At 37.0% G+C, this 18752-nt stretch overlaps 1 protein-coding gene across 6 annotated transcripts in view; it reads left to right on the top strand.

The window, feature by feature from the left end:
• Positions 1-489: 489 nt before the first annotated feature.
• Positions 490-18752, top strand: part of asic1c (acid-sensing (proton-gated) ion channel 1c) — a 66700-nt gene continuing 48437 nt past the window's right edge. For all 6 annotated transcript variants that reach the window (XR_014116788.1, XM_027020279.3, XM_027020278.3 and 3 more), the window contains exon 1: positions 490-1898. Coding sequence is in view for 5 of the 6 variants with exons in the window: in XM_027020279.3 (XP_026876080.1) it covers positions 1335-1898 (564 nt within the window). In the remaining variant the exon portion in view is untranslated. The remainder of the gene's footprint in view (positions 1899-18752) is intronic.

Below are 18752 nucleotides of genomic sequence, written 5' to 3'. Positions count from 1 at the left end.
AAGTGACGAGGACTGAATCTTCTACCAGCACCATTTAACAAATATGAAATAATGATTTATCTGATACTACTAGCATGAATGTCATAATTGACAACTGAAGTAGTACTCTTGTAAAAATATTGTCTGTGAAATCCAGTGGGATTCTATGGGGAGTTGAAAATAGTCTATGGATATGAGAGAAAGAAAATCCAGCTAAATGTGCCTCCTGAGAGAAGGATGAAATTGCAATGTTATGCATGAATGATGACAAGGCAACTACCTGTAGCTATACAGCTGAATTGGAGATTGGGGCGCTGCGATTCTCTGTTGTGAAACCCGGAGACAGTGTATTGAGTGAGAGCCCCTTCCGCCCTACCCCCATGCTTTCTCTGTGTGTGTGTCTGTGTGTGTGTGTGTCTCTCTCTCTCTCTCTCTTTCTCTCAACCACACACACACAATATCTGTTGAAGCAGCCGCTCAGCAGTGGGATGGATTCTGACTACTAAAGAGCCAGAGTGAGAGGGAGGGGGAACGGCCAGCGAGCTAACAGCTCACGAAAGAGAGGGAAAGGATTTGTGTACCAGTGTGTGAATCTGCAGACGCAGATCTGAAGGGAGAACACTCACTGTTAGGCAAGACCAGCGTGGCTTTTCAAGAGGTAACCCTCGCTGCTCATTGTGGATCCCGGAGGAATGAAGGGGAGGTACTGACAACCCCCCTCCCCAGCAGTCAAACCCAGGAGGTGGGCTAGGGGGAGGTATATGACCCATCGTTTGCATCTAAGGAGAGGCGTGAGGTGGGGAGAGGAAAACTGAGTAATAGGCACCTTTTAAAAAAATTTTTTCCCATTCACAAATACGCCGCATGCGATAGTCATGGTGATGTAGAGCCAGTCCTTCTGGAAGGATGAGGCAGAGTCCTGTTGGCTGCTGAAGCTTGGTGCCTTGCTCCACGCAGATGTGTCTGTTGCAGTTCCACCTTATTTCCCAGGTTCGTCCGTCTTTTCTTGTCTGTTTGCACTTTTCATTGTGCTTTGTATCTTTGCTCTGAAACTGTGCATGGTTCACACGATTGAAGGATTCAGGCTTTCATTGTGTTTGGAGCTTCCTGAATTGTCAGCTGATTTCAAGACAGAACAAAAGAGAAGCCTATGATAAAAGAGTAACGTGGATGTGAAGCAACCAAACTTGAATACTATAAACTAACAAACAAATATAAACAAGTATAAAAAGGCAAAAAACATTGCTATCAGCTATTATTCTTACAAATCAGTGTACCCTACACTGTTAAGGAGGACAATTGATTTTACTTTCTGTTAAATGGACAAGTAAGTTCTCAGTAGGAACAGAACAGTGATGACAGCCATGAAGACAGACTCAGAAGACAGCATTGAGAGCATCAGGCCTTCGAACTTGCAAGCCTTTGCCAACTCGTCCACGCTCCATGGAATGAGCCACATATTCGCCTATGGACACATGACATTTCGTAGATTTCTCTGGACTCTCTCGTTTCTGGGCTCTCTCGGACTGCTTCTGCTGGTCTGCATGGACAGGGTGGCCTACTACTTTGAGTTCCCACATGTCACCAAACTGGATGAAGTGGCAGCCCCTAACCTCACCTTTCCTGCTATTACTTTCTGTAATCTCAATGAGTTCCGCTTTTCCAAGATGACGAAGAATGATCTTTACCATGTGGGCGAACTGCTAGCTCTACTCAACGAGAACTACCAGATTGCAAACCCACATCTAGCAGAGCCACAAATCCTTGCATCTCTGAAGGAAAAGGCCAATTTTGTCAATTTCAAGCCCAAGCAATTCAACATGACTGATTTCTACAACCGCACCGGCCATGACATCAGCGACATGCTCCTACAGTGCACCTTCCGAGGGGAGGATTGCTTCCATTTCAACTTCAGCACAGTGAGTTGATATGCAGTTTCCACTGAGTTTTTTTCTCTTTCTTTTCTAATATAGGTCTATCTACCTTACCAGGTTCATAAAATGAGGAACGTTTTCTTTGGCTACCATCTAAACTCACAATAGAAAATTGCACTGGTGGTATTTATCTTTTTTGCTGTTAAATATTATCCAGAGTTTTATCTTTTATTCAGTTCCCATGAATGACTTAGTTTAGTAGAAAGTGATAAACAGAACATGGCTAGTCTGAGTGCCATTATGCAAATAATGAGTAAATAAGTGTCTGTAAATATCAGTAAATTATCTGCTATGGCAGCTAATATTGCTTGCTATGCAGTTATAGTGCAGTTTGTAAATAATTGGACAGTGACACAAATGAAGAATGTATACTGGCTGAACTATATAGAAATCATATCCCTCTTTCTGCGTAGTACCCTGATTTCATGGAAACACATCATTAAAATAGTCAACATTAAAATAGTCTTAAATAAAACTATTGTTTATTGCTTGGTTGCAAATCCTTTGTAGCTGAAGGTCTGAAGCCTGAAGTGTGTGACCTGTGACCTATGACCCATGAACCTCTAAGAAACGTCTACATTGGCAGGCCTGTGATGCAGCCACTTTTAGGTTTTTATTTATTTTTTAACAGTCAGTAGGTTTAAGGTCAGATAATTGGCTTGTATAATCTAGACTACTGGACTTTTTTTTCTCTGAGGCATAGCCTACTGCAAATTGTTCCACCATCCACCCAGTGAGGTGAGGTGTTTGATTGCTCTTGAACAGTTAAAAGGCTTCTGTGCTTTTTAGAAATGATTTTGCTGCAGCTGTCATCATCATGATGAGTGAGCAAGTGCCACACTTTACAGATGATGCTTTGGTGTGTGAGCAGTTTCACATTAGATCACTTTCACACCCTCCACTGTTACTTTTTTCCATTAATTTGTTTCTGTATGTCCAATTTGTCCATAAGTCACAAATCTGGAATTTGTTCCAGAGCTCTATTGGCATTGTGGGTTATTTATTTGTTTATTTTATTTATTTTTTGCTTTCTTTAAAGCAAGCCTTGTGTTATTACATCTTAGCATTTGTTTGCATCTTCTGGCAAAGTCTCCCTGTGTATTCTGATATTTTATATTTGAGATAGTCTTCTATGCTTACTTATTGGATATTGTTCTTGACACCTACAGTTTTTCTTCATAACTGAAGGTTTTCCTTTGGTTATGCACTACAGTAATCTTGCATTGTTTGCCATGTTATTTACAATTACTAATCATGAGTGTGTTCTTGATCCTTAACACATCTAATGTTTTGTCTAAGTCTCTGATTTATTCTGATTTTTTAGCTATACAAATGCTTACTTTACTGCTATTAGCACTTCATGGTGAGACAACAGCCGCAGGACAGATGCAAATTCCACATTTAGAATCAACTCTAGACCTTTTGTTAACTCTCTTGTGTATGAATTAATAATGTCATTGCTACACAAAACAACAGACTAGCCAAATGGGTAGTTATGGTTCTTCAAAATGAGGGAAATATGTATAAAAAGGGTCAGGAATTCCTAATGATTCACCAAGTGTAGATACACTGCTGTGTAGCTGACATTCTGCAATTTACCCTTATAGGCTGGGTTTTTAAGGTACTGGAAAATATAGAATAGCATTACCAATAAATAAATACTTAAAATGCATTTATTTATTTATCAAAATAATTTCAGTAAACTACAATGGACACATATTGGAAATGTATATTGTAACAATTTATAATGCAAATAGAACTGAGGTCAAGTTATGTTGTGAAACATTTCAGAGGCAGCTTTGGATGAAGTGGTTCACTGTAAAATGTGATGTCTCTATCATGGCTTCTCAGAATTGTTGCATGCACTATCCTTCTCACATGTAAGGTAACCTCTACCAGTGAAAGACCATTTCCAGTACCAGGACGCTGTCCTGTGCCTTCATCAGAAATCGGAAACTAAATTAGGGTCTGCCAAATATTTTTGTTAAATCCACCAACCTTTCTCTTTTGTTTGTGTGTGTGTGTGTGTGTGTGTGTGTGTTAATTTCATTTGAATTCCAGACTTCTGGTGTACCACTTTATCCTAGCATTTCACTGAGATTTACATTTTTACTTTTTTTAGATTCAGTTTTATATATATGTATATGTGTGTAGTGTATATCTAGCAATCTGTCTGTCTTCTTTCTCTCTCTCTCTCTCTCTCTCTCTCTCTCTCTCTCTCTCTCTCTCTCTGATCTGTGTGTGTGTGTGTGTGTGTGTGTGTGTGTAAACAATGACTTAAAGGTGCCACAGGGTGCCTCAAAATGTTTTTCTCTCTTACACTACGCATTATTCCCAAGGATCTGTTCTCTTCTCTGTTGTTGTATAAAAGTCCTATTAGTATAATGACTACAGAATGTAGTGTTTAACAATCAATGAAATGAACAATAATGATGGAGGTATTTCACTGATGCTAGGATCCTATGATTATACTTTATTTTGAAAAGGCAACCTGAAAAGGCAAACATAGATGGGTATGGTTCATTGTAAAAGATGGATTATGGTTAGAAAATCAGGGTATTGCTCTAGAATTACAGTATGTTAGGACCTTGGGGTTATTAGTCAGCATGGGAGACTCCACAGGCATAATTTAATGAGATTATTATGAAAGTAAAACTGTTAGATTGCAGTTTTATACCTAAGTCAGATGTGGCTTTTCAAGCACATTTGTAAAAATAATGCATAGAGTACTGTTTGATTTCAGCAGTGAGTTTTAACTAGGGAGAAAGCAATACCGTAAGTACGTAAGTACATTAATTCCAATAATGCAGTGATGTAGGGCATGAGTATAAGTAAAACCTCATCATATTTACAAGAGTATTACCATGCTTTTTACAATACAGTGTAAAACACTGTACCATGTACTTCAGTAAGGAAGTTATTTACTTAAGGAGAGTTTACTGATTTGTAACCCTTCTACTTGCAAGAAATTGATGTATTTTGGCATCAGCTCACAAATGCTCATTTCATATCACTGTCTGATCAAATGGTCCCTTGCAAAAGTGGATTTTGCAGATTTGGTAGGTTTTGCAGACCGTTATTGATTCTATCCTGCTTCAAATCACATCCTTTCTGGCAGAGACTTGTTTTGCTTATCAGCTACTTAGGAATCACAGTTGAATCATCCTCATATTGTCTCAATTTAAAGGCTTCTCCTCCATCACTTCAGTAACTGTCCCTATACTTTTTAGTCAGAGATGGAGCTTCTTCATTTACATGAGTGTTGCCTAGCAACAAGGCTTTGCCTCGCCAAAGCAAATCATTCATGGGTAATTGCTTTTGTTGTGCATAATGACAAACACTTGCTAGGTCATTGGGATGACACAAAAGCAGTCAGTTTTGAAGTATGTGTAAGCGTGTTTGTGTTTGTGCATGTGCATGCATGCGTGCACTTTTCCCCACGACATGACAGGGGTAGGCATGTATGCGTGAGTATTTTTATTTGTGTGTGCGTGCGTGCGTGTGCATGTGTGTTCATGTGCGTTCATGTGTGTGCATACCTGTATGTGTTTTGTGTCTCTAATCGTTGACAGTACATCACCATGCTGAAGTTGGCACCAGGCATATATTTGGATAGGTGTCTTGTTTGGCAGAGCACAGAAGTGTCACCAAGTTATGCATTCCCATGCATGCTCTATGTATTATGCATTCCCATGAAGTACTTTACTTGTAAGATACTGGCTGCAGGTATAGGATCCAGACTGGTTTTGCAGTTTGTACAGCTAGCTACAAGTGATGAAAACGAAACACTTAGAGACCATTTCTAGCCAGTACTACTTATTCTGAATACTGAAATGAATTTGTTGGTTATTTGTAAAATATCTTTACATTAGGAGGGCTTGTATACTGTCTCTTTCATGGCTGAAGATTGCTTCAAAGATGTGCATATAATAATAGGCCAATAATTATTTCTTGTAGCATTCAGCTCAAGGCAGTGTTTTTAAAGGGGCTTCTGCGCAAACTTCACAAACTAAGGCATGTTTCAGTATTAGAGCACATAACAATGTTCTTTTTATCACATTACACAAATAAAGAGTTGCAACCTCTCAAGATTATTGATTAGAAATTCAAGTGGGACCAGTATGAAGCAAAACCTCACACCTGTGCACATATGTTTCCACACTCTTTTGAGCTTTGACCATTAATAATTTTTAAGCTTCTTGGTTTATCGATTACTTTTACATATACAGAACATTAAAGGAACACTGATGAAGGGTGCATTAAAGCAAGAAGTTGAAATCAATAAAACAAGTAATAACACCTAACACTTCACATAAAGGAACATGGTACATTTGGCAGTGATGAAGTGAGCAGACACTACATTTTCCAGCGCTGTGATCAGAGAATGCACATACTGCTGTGCACTGTGGACCAAAATGCCAATATACAAAGGTCCTGGAATACACATGGCTCAGTGCAAACATGCTTTTATTACCGAATATAATGCCTTATGAGTCCACTTATGGCATGAAAAACAATGTTGACATGTTGTTGGAGGTTCTCAACTAATATGTCATCCACTATTCTACAAACATGGCAGTCAGCACCTCACTGTGTGTTGTCAGTAAGTTTTGGTCAGTCAGCTATTCACTGCAGTATCATCTGTAACTTCTATTTCTTGAAACAGGTGATTTTATAAGCTTGTACTGCAATGGTACACTGACAGATGGTACACTGACAGATGAATCAATTCTATGAATTTCATCTTGCAGTCAGTTTATCACTTTGTGGTGAATTTTCACTGTAATAATATTTTTTAAAAAGTTAACTTATCTGTGTCCCAACACTTTTCATAGTGCAGTGTATGTCAGTGTATGTCAGTGTATACGAGTGACACCATGATATGAATTCGGCTCTAATATCTGTGCCAGCTTGATGAACATAAAGGCGTCACCTGTGCTATGAGCAGGTACGAGGCTGACAGCCATGTTGCAGCCCTTCAGCTGGGACATCATTGAAAATGCACTTTCAGTAGTTTCATTAGTTTAATCTTTCTCTCTCTCTTTCTCGGTCTCCCTCTCTCTGTGTGTGTCTCTCTCTTCCTCGAGGGTTATCCCAATCTTAATCATCCTAGTCATATTGGTGGTGATTAGGGTTTTACGGTAAATGCCTGTTGTTTACCCAGGATGATTGTACTTCCAGTGGACTCTTATTGTTTTTGGCAAATGGACTAAAAGTACTTTACCCTTCCTCCATCAAGCGATTTCATTTATAAAAGGCATACCCGAGCTCAGACAAATCAACAGATCAATTTAGTACCAATCAGAGCTCAGCCAATAGATTTTAAAAGTTTAAAAAAGAAATCAATAAGTATAAAATAATTAAAACAATTAGATCGCTACAGAGAATGCAATTAACATACACTCTTAAAAGCTAACTTTGACAGTTGAAATGCAAAGCAAAGTTGTCATTCATAGCTTGCAGCTGAAACTACGCATGCAGCTGAGACATTATAGGGTTCCCTTCATCTGCTTTGACCAGTGTATAGACTGACCTCTGTCAGATGCTCTTTGTGGACTTCGAATTAACTTGTGTATTAAAATGTGCCTTACTTTAGCCTGCAGTACCATGTATTAGAACATAATGATGCTATAAATGCCAAAACCAATGAAACTGACAAAGCCCCATGTTTGATGATATGCAATTTTGATATATCAGTGCAATTATGTTAAAAGCCATAGAAATGAGTCAGTAGCATACACTACTGAAGGGAACTAAAGGGACCACACATTCCTTTTACTATATTTTACATGCTTTAATTTAATTTATTCAACAATATTAGAATAAGTAATACTGATGGTAGTCAGTGTGATTTACTGTAAGTGGCCCCTTTCTTTCCGGTTTCCATCAAGTACCCAAGAGAACTGTTGTTGGATCTATTAGTACTTCCTAAATGGACTCAATTGTCCAACTTTGAACATGAGTGAAAGTATCACTTTGTGAATTATTAAGTATCTTAGTGTACTTTCCCAAAAATGCAATTATCAGAGTTTACATCTTAGCTTGTCAGCTAGTAGAAGAGTATCTCCAGCTGTATTCCTATACCTTTCTCTGGTTACTCTTCTGTGATCCGTTATTTAGAGCAGCAGTAACCTCAGTAATAGGATCAATATCAGGGGCAAGTGCAACATTTTATCTTCACATAAATAACTTGTCTGACCTTGAGGTAGAATGAAGCAAATTGGTATATATTTTTTATTCTAATGAAATATTTTTGAATGGAAGCATACCAATAAAGATTAGGTATGCATAAAAAATCTCAAAGTGAGCTATGGTGGCTATAACATGCAGTGACTTGCAGAAATGCATCACTGCCCACAACATTAAATCAAGCATGGGGTATTAAAATTCTAAAATATACAAGTATCATTTTCTTTGTCAGGTCTCACCATAAAATTGAATTAATAGATCACCTGTTACATTGCTATATTTAGAACTAATTAGTTTCTAAAATATTTTTGTGATCTTTAAAATTATTATTATTATTATTATTATTATTGTTATTATTATACCCCAAGAAAGTGTATGAGAGGTCATCTTTGCACCATCTCTAAAAGCAAGCAGTTGATTTATAAACCATTTTTACATTTTCCTAAATGCTGAAACAAAATATGTTGTTGAAGTTTAGTGCTGGAATATTCCTTTAAGACAATTCTATAAAGTGTTGCAATAGAGTGGGGGGACCGCATCAAGAGCTCTTTTGGGAAACTCAGCTAATAATGGTCTGTTCAGGCCCTATCCAGTGCCCTTACCCTCTTAAGTGTAACAGTTAAGAGGCTAAGTTTGTCTATAATATGTTATAGACAACCAGTCAAAGGGCCCTATCTCTGGTAGCATGAAACCCAAGGCAGCACCATTACGTTGCTCCTAGGTCAGTTTGCCTTAAATTACTTTCACTTGAGGGTCCACTGTCTAATAGATCTATGTCAAAAAGGTCAAACCAGTCCATATGCTTAAAATCAAATGCAGAAATCCCCAGGGGCAGAATTTGCCTAAATGGCTAAGTGATTCCAGATTGAATGAAGACCAATGGGCTCTTTGCAACTCTGCAGAAGTGATGGCAGATTTTCATTAGTAAGCTGACTAATGGATGGTATATAGCTGCATGTTTTGTCATGCATAACTACTTTTGCCGAAGAACTGTCAACAATGGATTTATGGAACAATGGATGCCATCTCACTAGGCTAGGGATTGGACCTTGACTGGACCTTGGCTTCAGTGCTATGCCGATAATTGAAATAAATGGGTACATTTCTTAAATGGTTATAGGTGATTGCAATAATTACATATTGCAAAAATAACTGCAGTTTTTTTAACTTTCTAAAACTTTTTTTAAAAAGTTGCTATGACGGAGACTGTCACACCCTGAAGGATAGGGTAATGTGATGTAGGCTGTCACTCAGGAAGGTAAATGTTTGTTCTGGCTGCTGAGACAGAGAGCTGACTCTGTCTATTTGTCAGAATACATGTTTACTGCCTGCAAGATTTGGGTTCAAGACAGGTGTGTTCACTGCCCTCAACTGTTACTACAGTGATACATTGGGTTCTCAGACTAAAGCATCAAAACACTATTCTATTCTTGTCATTTAAGAGGCAACATACACACCTGAAATCATCCTGTCAACAAGGGCTTTGGGTTTTGGAGATGGTAAAAGAACATGCAGAAAAAGTTCAATCTTATTAGAGAGGCATGTTTTAAGAACAAGATTATACATTATAATGAAGAGAAACACTGAGTCTTCTAAAGGAGCTCAAGGATGTTTAATAACTTTTTATTTGTTTTATGGGTGGAGACAGATTGGCATTAACCTAGAACAAGCCACCAAATGCAATGTGTTACATATATCATACCCAATTAGCCAATACTGATTTTCAGAATGGATGGGGTCCAATAGTCAATCCAACAAATGAATCCTGTCAAAGGCTACAGGAAAACAATTTTGTATATATGAAAATGAGACCATGTTGATAAGTGTCATGTTATGGTGTGTTGTATGCATGCAGTTAAGTCCCTACCCTTACATCCCGACCTAATGAAGGGTTATAAGCTTTGGTGGACTGGAGCCCCCTGACAGCTAATTCTTTCAATTATTCTGAACTCCATGGAGCCTTGCTGTGCTGTGCAATATTTTTTACCTCATCATTGGTCTTTACTTCTCCATTCAAACATCCCATTTCTTTTACATATCATCCATGTTAATGAATGACTTTAGATATAAAATGTCAAATGTGTTCTATCACAGTTAAAACTCAAGACTTTGTAAACGTTTCACCACAAAGCCCTGGTGTTTGGAATGGTATATAATCCTTAACTTTCATTGATAAAAGACAATGGTGTTGCATGTAAAACACATTGTAAACTTTTAGTGTTGTCACCTAACAATGAGCTCATGCCTCCACCTTTCTTAAAAAACACATACTTCATATGCACTTCATATTTTTGAGATGCTCTATGTTAATTATCCTACAATTAAAAATATTCCCATATGCTGAAAAACAATGTTTGTGTTTAATGATCACAGTCATTACTGGGTGCAGTATTTGAGATTTTCATGTTATCTTGATAATTGTGCTGATAAGAGCACTAGTATTTTCCATGAGACTCATTAGGCTTCTGAAACTGATGTCCTCACAAGGGACCTTATTTTATTAAAATTCTCCCTTAATAAAGAGAGAAAATTAGGCCTTTATATAACAATTGTGTCTTCAAAGTACATTTTGTCCCCTGTTGACAGATCTAGTTCTAAATTTAACCAATATCAAGTTTGACAATATTGGTGAGTTTGGGGGATTCCCAATAGTGTATTAATTTCCTATCTATCCACTTTTTCAGTTATGACATGTTTGCATATTGTCAGTGTTAGTTTGCCAGAACACATTTAGTGGCCTTTCACATTTAAATTGGTTGCTTAGTGACCACTCTCTGTCAAACTAAAATTACCTCAGTAAATTTACACACTGAGACCATTGAACCTTTCAAAGCCCAACACTTCCTGGTTTAAGTCCACATAGTGAGTGTTCCTACTTTGATTTTGCTGCAGGTGCAGGTTTGTGCTGAATGGTGCTTTAATTGTAAAATGTGTTTATAAGTCCTGATAAGTTACTAAAATTTGTCAAAGAAATATTAACATTGCAATATGTTTTAATTCAAAAGTCTGTAGAAGCATTTGGCAGAGCATTGATGCCATATGATGCCACTTGTCTCTTGCCTTCTCTTTAGAGTAAACTGCATTTCAGCAAAACTTCAGCATTTCTAATAATCTTCTTGAACTGTCTTGACTTATCAGTAACCAGTCCAACTCATGTTGGTTCTTACATTGTTTTAAATATTTTTATGTGAAAACTGAAATTCTCAACTGAACTATTCACATTCTTCTCATAGCTGAAATTCTGCCTGAACATGAACAGCTGTACATGTTATACTTGGTCAGTGTGAAGGTGCCTCCCTGCCAGCTGTCTGGCAGTGGTGGCATGCACATGGCCTTTTGTTTATGTTGTGCTTTTTTGGTGCAGTGCTGTATGCTTTGGTTTTGTGCCAGGCCAGGTGACTTATGTTCAGTCACATTCACTGCATCACTTGCAGTGTTGATATGTCATTATATATGTTGTTGTTCCTTTATGTGCCCTTTGTATTCGTATGGCTGGTTGTCAATCATTAAAGTTATATTTAATGCTTTCTTTAGTTCCTTTTGTGCATGCTTATGCTCTAATTATTTGCATTGAACTCTTCAGATAGACTTGCATTTGCTTCCTTCTTTTTGTACGTTCTTCCATAACAGTCAGTATTTCAGCATGTCATGCTCAGACTTTATTATAGGCCATAGGCTTATCTCTTATACTTTGTAGGATTTAGGTGCCTCTGCTTAATTCTATTTTGTAACTTTCATATCAAAATCCCTATCCAGTGTCACCCAGAGGAAGATGGATTCATCTTGTGAGTTGTTGCTCAAAGTGTAAGTGTTTCATGCCATCTCAAAGAGCTTTAATTCCCATTGGGGCCTTTGTTTTGCCCTATTCAGTATAAAACCTAATTTTTGTGACTGTCTGTTATTACAATTCTATAACATGAAATTGCATTAAATTCCAAGCCATTTTTACAGTGATTTTACCCTTTATTTCCTCTTAACTACAGTACAACTACAGAGGTGAAGTAAATCTTGCTATAGAAATTGTCTTCATTATACTTGCCAGAGGTCATCATATTGGTTTAAGCTTCATTGTTTTACTATAACAAGTGCAGCTTTACTCCCCTTGTTGGTTAATTGTCTTCTATCACAAGGGGGCTGTATACGAGAAAGAGCAAATATGTATAAAAGGAAGTACAAAAAGTGGTAGAGAGGTTTTCTGGTTTGGATTGTAGCACCCTCAATGGATTTGTGCAAATTGACTTCATCTCCTTGTTGGGAAACCTTCTGGTTTTGTGCTCAGTGTACAGTTGGTTTGCTTGTTTATGCTTTACAAACCATTCTACAACTGTTTGAGCTGGTTTGTGCTATATTAATGCTGTACTAAGAGCTATGCCAATGTTAATAGATGGTTTGGATGGTTTGGACATCTGTGGGTTCTGTAAATTCTGAAACATGAAAGCAGATTGAAAGCCTAGCAGGCAAGGTAGATGCTACTGATGGGTTAGGAGGTTGGCTACACTTGGATGACCTTCTAAAGCATTGGCCATCAGTATGTATCAACAAGCTTGGGCATACAACAGTAGTCCTACATTATGTTATCACTGTCGATGAGATCCTGGTATGCCACAGACCATATAGGGTTTCTGTTGAAAAGCAACAAGTCATCAAGGAGACCATTGGTGATCTTCTACAAAAGGGGAACATTAGGCCTTCTACATAAGCTTGGGCCATACCTGCTTTTCTTATACCCATAACAGATGGTGGGATCAGATTCTATGGGTCTATCATCAGCCTAATTCAAACATCCACTTGGATGGTTATTCTATGCCACAAGTGCAAATAATACTTGAGTCTTTAGACAGTGTAACAGTAATCAGCACCCTAAACTTGAAGAGCAGATATTAGCATGTGGACCTGGAACATGACAGTGTACTCAAGATTTCATTTGCCACCTGTGAGGGCCTATTTAGTTCTTGTTCCTTAAGTTTGGAAATTATTGAACAAGTTATGGGGTAGATTTTGTTTTGTATATATTGATGACATTGAAGTCTATTCATCTTCACCCAACATCATATTCAAGACGTTTTTGAGTGTCTCCATAATGCTAGGCTGACCCTCAACCTCAAGAAGTATAATTTACTGCAAAAGGCACTAATTTTCATGGGTCATGTGATTTCAGCACAATATATCCACACAGAATTCAGCAAAGTAGAGGCAGCGCATACGTTCCCTGAACCAAAGTTCCTTGAAGGTGGTCAAAGATTCTTGGGGCTATAGGTGGCTAGCTGTGGTGTGGGCTATTGAAAACTGGAGGACACTTCAAAGTAGTTACCGACCATGCAACATTCACTTGGGTTTTCAATAACCCCAAGCCTTCTTGAGGAAAAATTAATGCAACTCTGGACAGAAATAAATGTTGTGACATTGCAGAAGCTTGTGGAAACGATGCCACAGTGAATGCGTACCGTAATCAAAGCTAAAGGTGGTCCAACAAAATATTAGTGTGTGAACTTTTTTTTGGCCAGGCAGTGTATATTAAATTCACCAATAATGCCAATATTATTTATTAAGGACAAAAGTCTGCATAAACTCACATAAAACCCCACAATTTGAGCCCAGAGTCAAATAGATAAGAAATACGCTAAAGATTTTTTTTCCTCATTTTTATTCATATTTGCAGTCAACACCTGCTTGCAACATTCAGTACCTTTGAAAAAAGATACACTCTCTAATGTTACCATGCAGCCATCGAAAAATCTCATCTACAACTATTTTACTACTATGTCATGAGGGAAAGGTTGCATTAATGCTTTAGGTCAAAGAAAATGTAATGAAAAGACCAAGACAAAACAAACAGATATTGTTATTCAGTATAAAAATCTATTAAATAGTGATCCCATATTCATGAAGGCTGATTAACTGGTATGTCTGCCTAACAACACAGGGCCTACATGATCACACGTACATTTTCCTCAGGTTCCCAGAACGAAGGCCACCAGGCTTGCAGTATATTCTAGGAGACAGTGCTTGAAATTGTAAGTTGCTGTGGATAAGCTGAGCTAAAACTCTCCCTTGATTTTTATTAAACACCTAAGGTTTTTAGGCTGAAACTTTCAGAAATCCCACAAGGCCTCCTGTACCATCATTAGCTTGCATTAGAAGTAAGGATCGTACAATTAAAATGGAAGATTAAGCAATAAACTAAAGTGTCTGCTGATTCTGCACAACAGCAGTAAAACATACTCAGAACATGGATAAAATAAACAGGATGCCAGTAAACACTGGTTTGGTCCTTGTTCATTGTGTTTTCATATGAACTATTTTTCTTTATATATGTTTATTTTTTTTTTTTAGTTAAATCCATTTTAACCTTGCTGTTGATTTCAGCTATTCTGAAATACTTTTATACTGCAATTCTGGCATGCATGCACAAAATGGAAAGGACTACAAAATAAACATCTTAAAAGAGCCTGATCTGCTAGGAGCAAAATACTGACTTCTCACATTAGAAAAGAGTATAATACTGCTGAAATGTATTAGAATTTTTCAGTACTTTTGATCGAATAAAGCAAAAACCTTCAACATAGCTCTGCCATGTGTTGTGTTAAAGTCCAGAAGCTCAGCCACCTGATAAGAGTCTAGGAAGGACACTGCAACATGGTTTCCCTGGCAACCCTGTATGGCTTATAGCTATGAAAATGCCTTAGACCTTTAATGACATGTTTACACACTGAAATCAAATAGAATATCTTTTAGTCATTTTATTAATCTTTTCAATACCTGAACCTCAAGAAGCTCTGATCTTTGGCTAGGAGTGCTATCTTACAGCAAGATATTTAAACAAGGGCCAAAAATTCACAGTGAGTTCATTTTCAGTTTGGCTCAAATACTATACTAGTAAATGCATATTGCAAAAAAGTAAATACTTTTAAAAAGTAAAAAGTAAGAGGCAGCACATCTTTTCAGTTGGAGACAGAAGTGATCAGTATCAATGAGAGCATTTAAAAAAACATTATACACTTAGCCCCTTGGGTTTCTTTCTTTACATATATAAATTTATCTTGCAGAATTGTGACATTTACAGCTATTTATTGTTTGCTATGCTGAGGTTAAGGCCACACATTAAACAGCTTATATCATAATGTTGCCATGAGAACAGAGAAACAGAGGTAGCAGCAGCAGTAGTGAGCATTGCGGTAATCTAACACTCGTGCCCATGTTTTATTGCACGTACCAATATTTGCAATTACAATCAAAAATTGTTTAACTTTATAGGAGGAGCAAATACAGATTAATCATCCAGTCAAAGTGAGTTGTTTTTATCTGTGCGCATTCAGCATTCCATAGCTTCCACCTCTTCAGCTTGCTGCCTTCCCACCAAGACTGCTCTCTTTGTCGAGGTGCAGGAGAAAACAGAGGCTCTCTGATTAGCCATGTACAATGCATTAATCTCTGTGGAGACAATGAAGAGTCACATGGCTCATAGAGGGTGAGAGGCTATTAGAAATTTTAATTTCATTACCAAGTGAAATTAAATGGATCCTGGTTTTGGATAAAATACAAGAGCAGTTGCACATAACGATAATAAAATCACTCTGCAACCTTCAGAATGAAGTAATGGCAGCGTTTTATGTCTTTGAAATAAGGGATTTGAGCTTTCGCACAACACAGAAATCAAAGACATTTTCTAGACAAGGGTGTTATAAGGATGTTATAAAGCTATTTTGGGGAAATATAATGATTTATGGTTTTGTCTCTCAGACTTTTATAATCCACCACACTATTCCAGAAGCATGGGAAATGGGTCCAAATATTCTGTTTTAAACAGAATAGCATGGCTCATTTGCAGATACAGCACTATTAGTCTACTTAGATTACACTGAAATTAAATTCATTCAGACTGATGACGAACACACATGAAAAACAAATACGTTTCATCCACTAGTCTATCAAGGAGATAGGATTATTCAGGATGATTCAGATCTAAGTTAGACTGCTTTAATTGGATGCTTGAATGCAAACTCCGTACTGTGAAAATGACACGTTTTCATCAATTTTGCCAGAAGATAGCCAGCTTTGGGTTGCTGAGTCAGACATTTCTGTTAATAGCGCTGCTAGCTGGTGGACATATCTAAATGGACAAATATGCTTCAACATTAGTGGTCCTAGTAAATTACTTTGATTTTAATGTGCAGCTGTATATTAGTTGTACAACTTAGTCTTGAAGTTAAATTGTAGCAGACTTTTTTAATCGTAACATATCTTAACAATTGTGACTACTGCAGATGTTCAAATATATAAATTATGATAACCCTAGCCCTTCTCTTTAAGGTAATGTTGATGAGCCAAATCAGCTGTACCGCACATATCCATACTACACTGTGATTTCCATGCCTTTAAAGCAGTAATATGATCTTAAGAGTGGTCATTAACCAAGATGTACAAAGAAATACAATAATTTAACCTGAATGGGTCACTGCAGCTGTGTAGCAGTCCAGATCAGTGTCCACAGCGATGCTTGGTAGTAGAGCATGCCTTGGACTGCAAGGTAGAAAAGCTGTGCTCACTCCATTGGCTACTGAAGAGATACTCTGACCCAATGCCTTTTGTATTGCTGACTTGGTTGTTTAAGGTCCAAAAGGAGATCATTTCTAGTGTAAAAAAAAAAAAAAAAAAAAAAAAAAAAAAATATATATATATATATATATATATATATATATATATATATATATATATATATATATATATATATATATATATAGTATAGACTTCATGCTTTAATTTTATTTATTTATTTATTTATTTTTGTGGTGAGAAACATAAACCAATCCCATACAGTATATGCATGCTAATTTCATAGTATTAATGTCAGGAGCTACCTACAGCTTTGTTGCATATTAAAGAATAATTATAACACAGGCCCTGATGGCAAAACAAAGTCAAGGTAATATGACCATCTGGCTGATTGTAGGAAGTTGTTAAAATGTAGACTACTGGCTCATTCTTTATCTTTTCTGGGCAAATTCACTTTTAAGAAGGTTATACATTTATGCTATTATTGAGCTATATATGTCAAAAAAGTGCCTCAGCTAGATTTATGTGAAATTGCCAAGTGGCTTATATAGTTTAGTCAATGTTTCAAGATCAAAAATAAAATACAAAAAAAAAAAAAAAAAAGGTTCTCAAAAGTAAAATGCAAAAAAGGATCAGGTTCCACATTCCATTATTAGATCTTCAATTATTGATTTATTAGTTGAGATTAGTAATTTAAGGTGGTGTTATGCTCCAGATTTTTCATTGTTCAGTCTAAACCATTTCCTCAGATAACCTTTAAAATGTGCATTTCTATTGTGAGTACTGATTAAAAGACTAATAACTGATGTTTTGGTCATCATTATATCACTGAAAGAATGAAGAATTCAGACAAAATAACTATAATAGTGAGGATGTTCTTACAATTGATGCTTCTTGTATTATAACTGAAGTGTGAAAGAATGTTATGAAATTTCCCTTTACAAGCATTGCCAATATTACTGATTAATTTCATTAGTGAATTGGTGTCATTTGTGAATTGATGAATGTTATGTTTATCCTCAGCGGCCATGCAGAAATGATTTTCAACACATGACAGAGTGGCAGGCCATGGGACAATGATCTTTAAATGTGTTAACTGAAGAGTAATGTTTTGAACTCTCCAAGTGGTGGCAGTACCAAATTACCCATTTGTAATTTGCACGTGTTTATCACAGAGCTGTGCGAGGGAGCACTGTTTGTACTTTGCAAATGTTATCATCCGTTTAAATATCACAGATCATTTGTATTCTGCATTTGTGAGCTCTCTGAGGAAGGTGACTGAGAGGCAGGGGGCTGGCATTGTGGTATCCACTGTTTATCAAATAAATAAGGTGAACTTGCAGTGCCGAATGTCATGTTACATTTACACGGCTGAGGACTTTGGTTTGGTTTAAAATAGTTTAGAATAAGGTAATGCTGAAAAAATCAGCCAACAGACCTGCAAAACGTGCAGGGCAATGGTATACCAGGCAGCATTAGAATAAATAGGGATTTTGTGAATTTTGCAGTATTGTACTACCACTATAGTTTCAAACCATGTTCTCATCCAGCTGTGGAAGGGTGTAAATTCATATTTTAAATTTCCTGTTTGTCCATTCCAATTATACATAATAAAATGTGTAACAATGAACAGATAAGAATTAATAAATATATTTTATGGATCTTCCACATAAATCTATAAGCAGTATCCTTATTCAGCAGTGAAAAATCCAAACAGTAGAAACAGGAGAGAAAGAGTCTGGGGATGCCTCATTAACTTCTTGCAGGTTTTTTGTTGTAGTGTCTGCTGGTTTGTGGAAATAAAACTGTCATACATCATACATCTAGCTTCAGTCTATTTTAACAATCAAATTGCTCTGTCAGTGTGCTGCACTAAATGCAGCATTTGTTTGAGTGTACAACTGGGATATCGGTTTTGTGAAAGTTTTTTATGGCATCATTGTGACAAAGGCTGAGGTCTCAAACCCAGGTCCCAATGGCGGCAAGCCAGAGCAACCATTTTACCTTCCTGAGTGACATTCACCTTCAAGGAGTGATGGTCTCCATCACACTGATTCACCTTTAAGGAGTGCACATGACATTTTCCATGTGTCCTTC

The sequence above is a fragment of the Electrophorus electricus genome, chromosome 14 (assembly GCF_041902795.1).
Source record: "Electrophorus electricus isolate QZ-2024a chromosome 14, ASM4190279v1, whole genome shotgun sequence".
NCBI lineage: Eukaryota > Metazoa > Chordata > Actinopteri > Gymnotiformes > Gymnotidae > Electrophorus > Electrophorus electricus.
This window is presented reverse-complemented; position numbering and strand designations above follow the sequence as displayed.